A 10,998-nucleotide genomic window follows, 5' to 3' on the forward strand; every position below is an offset into this window, starting at 1 on the left:
TGGCTCACGCGACCGCGCGAAAGAGGAGAAATCGCAGTGACGCGGCAGCATGGCTCACGCGACCGCGCGGACTGGAAAAGCACGAGCGACGCGGAGGCGTGGACGACGCGAACGCGTGGCGAGGAAAAGTGCGAATGACGCGTCCGCATGGATGACGCGATCGCGTGACATGCGCGATCTGCATAATCTGCAGGATTCGCTGGGGGCGATTTTGGACCCTATTTTGACCCAGTTTTCGGCCCAGAACAGCAGACTAGAGTCAGAGAACATGCAGAAACCAAAGAGAACATTCATTCTACACAAGTTTTAATTTTAGATCTAGTTTTTACTCCTCCTCTAGGTTTTCTCTCTAGACATTCATAGTTCTTAGGATTTAATTTGCGATTGCTCTTTGCATTGGAATACTGAGAAGAGTTATTACCTCATCAAGACTTCGTCATTCTAGTTCGTTTCCTTTACTTGGTTTACTCTTCCATGTTCTCTGCTTTGTTTAATTTTACCATTGGAATATTCTTAGGATTATTTAATACAATGATCACTTTTATTTTTAATTGACTATTTTAATTTTTATTTACAATGTCTTTCTTTAATTCCTTTTCATATGCTATGAATTTTACCTTTACAATGAGTGAGTAGTTCCCTAACTTGATGGGGAGTTGATTGAAAGGAACCCTTGAGTTGGAAGGTTCAAGAGAAAGATTGTAATTGGGTTATTGTTGGTTTGCTCTCTAATTCCTGACACCAATCCTCCCCAAAGTGGATTGGGACTTGTGGATAGAACAGCATTCCAACTTGTTTTACCTTCCCTTACTTAGTAAAGGATAACTAAACGAAATAACTCTCAATTGTCAATTAATCTTAGAGTATTCCATCAAGAATAGGGTTTCCATGTAATCAACTCCCAGTCAAGGCTTTTATTTACATTATTCAATTTCATCAATTTAATTTCCTGTTTACTCAACTCAAACTTTTTCGAAAACATCTGATTAATAAAATAGCTCCCTTTCCTGCAACTCGTTGGGAGACGACCTGGGATTCATACTCCCAGTATTTTAAATTTCAATTTTCTGTGATACCTTTCTAAATTGAGCGGTGGATTTTTGGCGAGTTAAGAATTATACTTGCAACGTATATATTCTAATAATTTTTAATTCACCAATTTCTGCCCGCATCACTCTACCACTATCCCATATTCGTACTACATCAAATTTATTCACCACCTTTTTTTTTGTTTTTATTAAACCCAACATAGCCAATTTGATTTTATTTTATGATGATGAATTCGATTCCTTACAAATTGTAATACTTATTGGAGCTCTGCTAAAACATAAAACCTTCGTAGGATAGTCTAAAAGGGATTGAATTTTCTTTAAACCCTATCAACGATGGTAAAATCCGTTGAAAATTGTCAGTTGCGGTTCAGATGCATGACCCACGTTTAGCTCACACACATCACGGTGTGCACGTCCACAGTTAGGGGTGGCAGTGGGTAGGGTAGGGTAGGGTTTGGATCCAATCTTAACCCTACTCGCGGGTTGATATTTTTATATAAACTCAACTATACCCTATCCGCGGATTGAGAATATCTCAACCCTAACCCTACCCGCTCTTAACGCGCGGGTACCCGACCCTACCCGCGGGCTACAAAAAATATACATTATTATATAACTTGATGATAATTTAAAATAAAACTGATTTTTATGTAAAAAAAATATTAAATTATCAATTAATGATTTTCTTTTAATGGTTAAGGATCTTTTGCATTTAGTGAGAAATCTTTGATTCAACATCCACTTAAAACATATTTTTATATACGTATATAACATAAACATATATAGAGTGCGGGTTGGCAATCCTACCCGATGGGGTAGGGTCGAATTGGATACCCACGGATAGGATACATATTGCCACCTCTAATAACAAGTGAATTTTAAGTGAAGTTTGGTTTTGTAAGGATGTTTTGTGCATTTTCATTGATTTTAGTTTTTCAGCATTTTGTAAGAAATCTTGAAATCATAAAACAGTATCATTGTTTCATTTTTTCCCTTAAAATTTTGATCACTGAGTAACATGCAATTAAATTCCCAGAATAGTGGGTGATTACTCAAAAGCCATTATTTATTCAGGTGACTATTCAAAAGTCATTTTGAGCTTGTTTGAACACCGTTAAATTATTAAAAAAAAAATCCTTGTTTAATAAAAAATAAATTTATTTTTTAATGTGTTTAACAAAATTTTAATAATAAAAAAATACTAATTTTTTTTAAATTATAATTTATATTTTTTTAATTTTTTATTTTAAAAAATATTTTTAATATTATAAATAAAAAATATTTTTATATTATTAGAATCAAATATAATTGTTAAATAAAAAAATAAATATTTTTATATGAGATATCCAAACATTTAATTATTTTTATTCTTTTAAAAAATCTTTTAAAATAAAATCACTCGAAATTTTTTTTTTATTTTTTTTTTTATAAAAGATCACCCAAACAAATTTTTTTTATCCTCCGATATGGCGGCATAAGTAGAAGTTGTTTTAACACACACAAACCAAAATCAACCATACTCCACCAAGCAATAACTTTTTTTTTTTTTTTGACGTGAACCGAGCAATGACTTAATCACGCAAATTCAAACATCATGTCAAATTGGTAACCCAGTCAGGATTATTGTTAATGTTATTATTATCATGGTATGTGATCCATGTATATTAACAGTAAACTTGAACAGCACTTTAGTATATGATTGGATAATATCCGTAATCCAGAGCTCACTGGAAAATTTAAAATATGTAAGTTCAAGGACATTAAATTGGGGGAAGTCCCTTTATTTGGGCCAACTAAATTCCTGCAATACTACATCTCTTAAAAATTTGGGGTAACTTTTCCCCAAGAATATCAACTAGGGAAGTAAAAAATTATTGGCTCTTGAATTGCCATTTCTCAGTGTAATAAAATCATGGTTCAAAAATACTACTACCTCAATGTAGTAGATTATCAAATGAGTAATTACTAACCAACTCTATATGCAATGTCAATCAGTTGGGCCAATCATTTTCTCAGGTACCACAAGATTATCGAATTCCTCAGAGCTCAATACTCCAAGCTTCAATGCAGCTTCCTAAAACACCATTTTAAACAATTCAGCATTAAATAATTGGATATCTAAGAGAAAAAAAATTTCATATTTAAAGGGAATCAATCAGTGAAGACAATACTACTATTAATGTCAGACAAACCAATAAAATGTTTTGAAATGATGATAGTTGCAGAAAATACTCAATCAAGTATACAAGATAAAAATAAAAACACGGTGTCACCTTCAGAGTAGACCCCTCTTTGTGGGCTGTCTTTGCAACCGCTGCTGCCTTGTCATAACCGATTTTCTGGAACAGGCCAAATTACATCCAATATGAAAAGGAACATGAAATATATAGTGGAAAAAATGAATTTATGAGTGAAAACTTACTGGATTCAAGGATGTGACAAGCATCAATGACTGCAAAATGAGTTAAAACAGAAAACGACAAAGCACATTAGCCAAGGGATTTTATGTGGCAAACTCGCAAGATCTGAATCATAGTCATCAACTAACCTCATGCAGCAACTTTGAAATTCTTTCCCTATTAGCTTGAATACCTCTAACACAATTCTTTTCAAAGGAAGCAGATGAATCTCCAAGCAGTCTCAACGACTATCATAAATCAGAACAAAAATAGGTTATTGAACATTAATATGGTATTACTGTAGGCGATATATCATTCTAGAAGCATGGATTAGTACGCAACATAAAACAAACAGGGTATATTAAACGGCACACATGCCATCCTTATTTTCTTCTTGGGGTAATCACTATTAATATCAAATATGGTGCCTCAAATTTATTTTAAAAAATAAATGGTGTAATATCAGCCAAAAGATAGCAAGAAGTTCCAGTTTTGCATCATTTATAGACTTGCAATAACATGACAATGAATATAGAACATACATGCAGCAGAGAACTTGCAATCATTGGTTTGAACACATTAAGCTCAAAATGACCATTTGATCCACCCACTGTGATGGCAACATGGTTTCCCATGACCTGCAATAGGTAAATTGTAACAATTCAGAAACTGCTGGTCATCATAAAATTAAAAGTGCACAGCTTTATTACAAGTACTAAGAACGAAATACCAAAGCTCCAAGCATTGAAGCAACTGTTAGCTAATCCGTACTCAATTATTCATGACATTGAAGAAGTGAATTGATGTTTACCTGCGCACAGACCATTGTCAAAGCCTCACACTGGGTGGGGTTAACCTTCCCCTGAAACAAAAAATGATTGTGAGTTAGAGTTAGTCCCAATTGTAAGACAAATAAAACAATCAAATATTATTAGAAACAAGAAATCAGCTAGTTTCTGTAACAGGTATATAGAGTCGCCGAGAATTAGGATCTTACAGGCATGATACTGCTTCCTGGTTCATTTTCAGGAAGAATGAGTTCACCAAGGCCACAACGGGGACCACTATAATAGGATAGCATCGAGAAAGCCAATGAAAGAACATGAGTGATTTTTTCAATAAGAATAAAAGGAAACAAAAAGAAATGGCAATCAATGCTGTATAAGTATACACTATACCTTCCCAATAACCGTATATCATTAGCAATCTTCATTAAAGAAGCTGCAATGGTGTTGAGGGCACCACTTGTTTCCACAAAGGCATCATGTGCAGCCTACAAAAGGAGAATATGAACGTAAGCCAATGCAAAGACTGATGGAAAAAGCTAGGACAATGACATAGCACACGAAGAATTTAACTTCAAAAAATAAGTTCCAGTAACAAACCAAGGCCTCAAACTTATTTTCTGCTGTGACAAAAGGCAGCCTTGTTTCTTCAGCTACTGCCGCCGCAATCTTTGCATCAAACCTGATTACCGTCCGGAAAATACTCTTTAAATAAACCAAAAAGAAGACCATACAAGAAAACCATTTCACTAGCAGAAAGGATGCATACCCTTTCTTTGTATTCAATCCAGTCCCTACAGCTGTACCACCCTGCGCTAGCTGTTCAAGAATCATCTCTACTCGGTTAGAAGAAATCCAAAAGCAAATGAGTGAAAAACTAGTATTTCATATCTGTGCTGCATGTCTAACCTGATACATTCGTGGCAAAGTGCCAATCACTCTATCAATGCCATACTTCACCTGCAGCAGATAAAGGAAAAAGGTAATGAAGAAAAGGAAAATCACCACAAATGGTACAAATTTTGTAGCCCCTTCAACAACAATAGTAAACAGAATACCAAACTACACAAGCCACCAGAAAGCAAGCTTACTTGAGTAGTATACCCACTAAACTCCTGTCCAAGTGTCAAAGGTGTTGCATCCTGAGTATGAGTGCGTCCAATCTTGACAATATCCTTGAATTCGATTGACTGGTAATTGTTTAAAAGAGAAGGCCGAGAAAAAAAAAATTAACACAGACAACACAAGTTCAAAAAATAGATGTCATTAACTGTAAAGCAAACAAAGGCAAATGTCGGAGGTTTCTAAAAGTGTTGCGTCACCATAATTGCATACTTGATAGCCCAAAAAAGAAAGGGGGTCAAACGAAACCATGTCTCATATAATATGGAGAGGATGCAAATATGATGTAAAAAATTGCAAAAATGATGTAAACCATTCAATATCCCACCTAACCAAGATGACACATGGATTTGCAGAAGGGAGCCCGTAATCTACTATGTAGTATAAAATGACTAAAGTATGAACAAACCTTCGCATTTAGTGTAGAATATAAGGTTTTCAAATTGGGGATTAGTCTTGAGTTTACTTCCATGGCAGCTGCAATGTGCATTACCTGGAAAGGGAAAAAATATGGATTATATGAAATAAAAGAGAATCAGTATTTTAAGCATAAACATTAAACCAGGGAGTAAAGAAAATAAAGGAACAATTTAGTCTAGCAATTGCAACCCCAACATAGGGATCCGATTAAATAAGATTTTTCCAGAAACTAAATCAACAGACATACAAAAATGCTTCTAGTTCTTACAGTTGGGAAAGTATCATTGGAAGATTGTGATCTATTGACATGGTCATTTGGGTGCACAAACTTTTCGCCCCGCCTATGACCAAGAATCTCTGCCGCTCTGTTAGCAATAACCTGAATTAGTCCAACACAAAAACTTTCACCATAAAGAACTGTTCATTGCAATGATCAAATGGATACAAAGCTTCATGTAAGTCATAATACACTCATACAACACCCAAAATACAAATTTCAAAAAGATAACAGTTCCGTAAATGTTCCAAAACTTAATTGTCTCAGGTCTTTTTCATTTAATTAGAAATCATCACAAACAATGAAGATTAACATTCATAGTCACAAGTCCACTAAGCCAAACAAGGATGATCAACCGTTTGCACCAACCTCATTAGCATTCATGTTACTCTGCGTGCCACTGCCAGTTTGCCAAACAACAAGGGGAAAATGGTCATTTAGCTTGCCCTCTGCCACTTCTTGAGCTGCTTGCATCACTGCCTTCCCAATCGTGGGATCAAGACCGTACTCCATGTTCACCTGGATTACAACAAAGAAAAGAAACTCAGGTTCAAATCCAAACCACAAACAAACAAATAAATATATGAACAAACCCTAAAAATGCCTGTGTAAAATATAGAAACTTTACGCTGCCATTTATAGTGCATAAAATTAGATCCCAAAAAAAAAAACAATTGCTAAGGAAAAAATTCACAAAAATAATAAACAAGAACATGAGCAACTAGTGAAGAGTATAATTAACTGATGGTAAACCTTAGCAGCGCATTTTTTCAAGATGCCGAAGGCACGAACGATGGGTTCAGGCATGCGTTCACGGGGGCCACCGATATCGAAATTCTGGAGGGATCTTTGAGTTTGAGCTCCCCATAATCTAACAGCGCAAGCAACCACACAAAACGAACAAGTTAGATTTATAAATAAAGGAAAGAGAGGTAAAGAGAAGAAGAAGAAGAAGAAGAAGAAGAAGAAGAAGAGGAAAACGAACTTGTCGGAAGGAACTTGAATGGGTCCGAAGGTGTCTCTTTCTTCCCTGAAGGAGGAAGAGGAATAGGATCTGGAATAGGATGCGGCGAAACGGAGAGCGAGGAAGAATTGGGAAGTGGAGGGATGTGATGAACGGCGAGATAGCACGTACAACGCCATGGTTGAGACTTTGGATTGAATCAGTGTTACACCGCACGAGAGAATGAAATACTTTGTTCTTCTGATCAAATGCTATAACACAAGTGGGCGAATGGGTGAGTTTGGTTAGGCTCGCTTCCCAACCAATATTACAGTAATGAAAAAAAAAAATTATTTGGCACCTAAATCTTTTTACTAACTAAATTAAACTATAAGACTTAGAATAATAGTTTTTTTTTTTTAATCAAAGATAGGAGACTCGAATCCGTAACCTCTTAATTGAATATGGGAAGACTATGTCATTTGAGCTATTACTCATTGGCAAAATTTGGAAAGATATGTGACTCGAACCCGCGACCTCTTAATTGAGTATGAGGAGTCTATGCTATTTGAATTATAACTCATTGGATCGACTTAGAATAATAGTTATAACTTATAATTGATATTTGTTATATTAAACTAATTTGATTAGACTTAATTAATAAAAAAATTTATATTTGTAACATTATTGTAAAAAAAATTGTTATTTTATATAATTTTAATCTTTTTACAATTATTTATTTATTTCTAAAGTAAAATACCATTCGTTTTTGTCTATTTACATAAATGCTATGAAGCATAGACAAAAATAAGATATAGAAACCGATACAATATGGGACATGGCGACACACTAATTCTAAATAATTGTTAGACACAAAGACACACAAATATAAAGAATATATTAATTAATATTAAATTAATAACTATTTTCAAAAGCAACCATATGATATACATTTCTTCTTAAAATGTATAGGTATTTAAAAGATAAAATTTTAAACTCTTATATCTTAATAGAGTTAATAAGAGTTTTGTACATCACATGTACATAAAAAAAATTATCTAAAATCATACTATTTCTCTATCATATATAGTTGATATCTTTATCATTAAAAAAAAGTTATTCTTTTTAATTCTCGTTTATCAAGAGAAAGGTGGGTAACTTCAAGGACAATTTTTTCATCAATTGGTAATAAATCATCTCCGACAATATCTCACATTATAGTTTCTCCTTTATTGTATTTATTGTATTGTGGAGTTTTTTTTTTAAAGAAGACTAACACTTTGTTTGGATGGAAGATGGAAAATGAGAGGAAAGAAAATAAAAGGAAAGAAAATAGAAGAAAAGAAAATGAAAGGAAAAGTTGATTTTTTTTATGTTGTTTGGATGAAGAGAAAATTAATAGAAAGAAAATAGGAGGAAGTTTTTCTTGTGTTTGGAAAAAAAGAAAAGTAAGAAGAGAAAAAATTATTAGTATGTGGAATTACATTAATACCCTTCTTTATATTATATATAAATTATAATATACCAATGTATTTAAATTATTTTTCTAATAAAAAGCAATTATCCAAATTATATTTCAGAATTTTAACGTGTTATCTTTATTAACAATAATATTTTTTTGAATTTATTTTTTTGAATTTATTCTTTTCTATTATCTTTTAATGTCATAAATAAAAATATATATTATTCTTTTTAAAAAGCGATAGTCACAAAAATGGAGAGAAGACGTGAGATAAGTTTTCAGATTTGGAAGAAAGTAAAATGAAAAATTTTTAATTTTCTGTTTACTAAGGGCAAATACATAATTGTGTCTTTATTTGTTTTTTTTTATCCGTTTTCATGTCATAGAAGAAGAGAAAATATTATGCTGTACGACACTCCATTCTGTTCCTTTTCTCTTTATTTTCTTTGATGATCCAAACGAAGGAAAACTTAATTTTTCATCCAATTTCTTTTCCTATGTTTTCTTTTCCCCCATATTCTCTTGATCCAAACGGAGTGTAAGATTAGTGGGAACAAGTACTAAATTTTCTACACGTTTATTTTTCAACTTGTTTCTTTTTAGAGAATGGTTAAAGGAATAAGTGTTCTAATTTCTTTCACAACAAGAAGATGAAGATGGCTACCTTAGTAGCCTAAGAACAATTGATTAAAGAAGTTTTGTTTTACCACCATGAATTAGCCATCAAGATTTTGCATAGACTATGACTCTATCATTCAAGAAGTCATAATCATCAAAGACACTTCTACTATCAGAAAAGCTTGCAAATTTAATGTTTACTTTTCTCCTCTTTTATTCATCAGAAAATACCTCTTCAAGCATTTAACTCTCTTATTAGTGATCTCAATATTTTGACGAGAAAAAACTCATGTAGGGCCTGCAAAGTCAGATAAATGATAAATAAATAATTATTTAATAAATTAAAAGTGAGCTAAAAGGGTTAGAAATTTAAAATTTATAGTTTGAAAAAAATTACCGGTGAAAAATTTAACTTAGAAAATAAATTTAAGTGTAAAGATATAATTAATTGCGAAAAATGTGTACCGGCGTTATAATTAGCTATACCGGCTTGAGTCGATTGGTAATGCGAGTTAGAAAACTAAAACTGTAAAAATGGCAAGAAAATTATTTATAATAAAAATCCAAACACTTATCTTAAAGATTTTGGCCCAAGATAGCGCCAATGGGCTAAGATTACATCAGACCTTCACTTAGGCCCAAGCCCATGACTTAACTCCCCATTCACCCAAAATATAACATATTCGGCCATGAGAGAGAGAGAGAGAGAGAGAGAGAGAGAGATCATTATTACTATTCATTCATCACTTCAAATATATCTCACAAACTGTAGCTCCGATCCACGATCTGTTGGTGCTCACGCATTCCTATCATCGTCCTCTTCAATTCTATCTAACTATTGTAGTGATTACTCGCGAAAAGTCTTACCTATTTTTCATTTTTTCACTGAAAATGTATTTTGGTTAGAGTGGTATTGAAGTTTGTGATTTTGATACTTTAGCAAAAGCTCAAGCACAACTTCTAGCAGAATTTTGACCCATGATCATGTGGTACAAGGTAAGAAAATTCGTTTCCTTTGATTTTTTCTAATTATGTGTGAAACTCTAGCTTGAGAATATGAAATATTAGTGTAACTAGATTGAATAATGATTGCTTGGTGCGGGTTGGTGCGGATGGAGTGCTTGACTTGATTGGAGGAGGTTTGGTTGAGGATTGGGTTTGATTGGAGAGAAAAAATCCAAAAGTTAAAACAGCTGTCAACTAAGGTACAGGTTTTAGTTCTGGGTAAACATTATGTAACGCTATGTGAAATGTAACACCCTATCACCCTAAGCCTTACCTCTAACCGTAAAGTAAAGGACGATAATGCGTCACGACAATTCTAAATCTCATATCATAATATATAATCAAAGAATATTATACACTAGAAGCCCAATGAAGGAATAAAAACTCAAAGACACAGAAAACAAAGATACAAAAGCGTGAAGGTATATATATATATATATATATATATATATATATATATATCCAAAAGAAATCTAGTCGCAGCTCATGGAGTTTAAAATGACTAGTTAAAATAGATACAACAGAGTTTTAAAAGTTAAAACGGCTACATCCTGTCTCTCAAAGTTTAAGCCTCTAAGACAACAAGATACAATAACCAAAAGTGAGAGAATAACTATAGAAAAATAAACAAAGGACAAAAGAGAGCCATCCTCTGCTTTGTCACCATCCGCAAACTCACCAAGGTGGGTTGCGATCTGCATCTAAAAAATAACAACAACATATGGTATGTGAATCAGGGTTTTCAGTATAGTAAGAGTGCCTAATAGATAAGATATAAGGTTCTAGGAAGCCAAAGGCAATCCTGGAACTTCCCACATGCATATGATTCAACTTAGAAACATTTTAATAAAAATCCATAATGGGTTATCTAATCTTAAGGATTTTCTAAACTAACAGATCGCTGGCTCACAGCCT

At 33.3% G+C, this 10,998-nt stretch overlaps 1 protein-coding gene across 2 annotated transcripts; it reads right to left on the bottom strand.

Moving 5' to 3' along the window:
• Window positions 1-2,739: 2,739 nt before the first annotated feature.
• FUM1 (fumarase 1) lies at window positions 2,740-7,334 on the bottom strand. Of its 2 annotated transcripts, none has more exons than XM_088501323.1 (17): window positions 7,041-7,334; window positions 6,809-6,926; window positions 6,425-6,574; window positions 6,047-6,157; window positions 5,768-5,851; window positions 5,328-5,426; window positions 5,146-5,196; window positions 5,006-5,055; window positions 4,837-4,918; window positions 4,630-4,724; window positions 4,449-4,515; window positions 4,263-4,313; window positions 3,994-4,089; window positions 3,601-3,699; window positions 3,475-3,504; window positions 3,326-3,391; window positions 2,740-3,126 (listed from the first exon to the last, which is right to left on the bottom strand). In XM_088501323.1, the coding sequence occupies exons 1-17, from the start codon at window positions 7,196-7,198 to the stop codon at window positions 3,040-3,042; spliced, it is 1,494 nt and encodes a 497-aa protein (XP_088357449.1). In that variant the 5' UTR covers window positions 7,199-7,334; the 3' UTR covers window positions 2,740-3,039. The 2 variants fall into 2 exon arrangements, with proteins under 2 accessions (XP_088357449.1, XP_088357450.1); XM_088501324.1 differs by having other exon boundaries at window positions 6,047-6,143; window positions 7,041-7,295.
• Window positions 7,335-10,998: the final 3,664 nt, after the last annotated feature.

The sequence above is a fragment of the Arachis ipaensis genome, chromosome B1 (genome assembly GCF_059453495.1).
Source record: "Arachis ipaensis isolate K30076 ecotype BB chromosome B1, ASM5945349v1, whole genome shotgun sequence".
Classification (NCBI taxonomy): domain Eukaryota; kingdom Viridiplantae; phylum Streptophyta; class Magnoliopsida; order Fabales; family Fabaceae; genus Arachis; species Arachis ipaensis.

Bases quoted from the DNA above. Each gene is read 5' to 3' on its own strand.
- FUM1 (XM_088501323.1), bottom strand. From the start codon at position 7,198: ATGGCGTTGTACGTGCTATCTCGCCGTTCATCACATCCCTCCACTTCC. The intron at 4,725-4,836 runs GTTTGTTACTGG...CTCCTTTTGTAG, and splicing joins AAAATAAGTTTGAGGCCTTG to GCTGCACATGATGCCTTTGT. The intron at 3,127-3,325 runs GTGACACCGTGT...ATGGTGTTTTAG, and splicing joins AAGAGGGGTCTACTCTGAAG to GAAGCTGCATTGAAGCTTGG.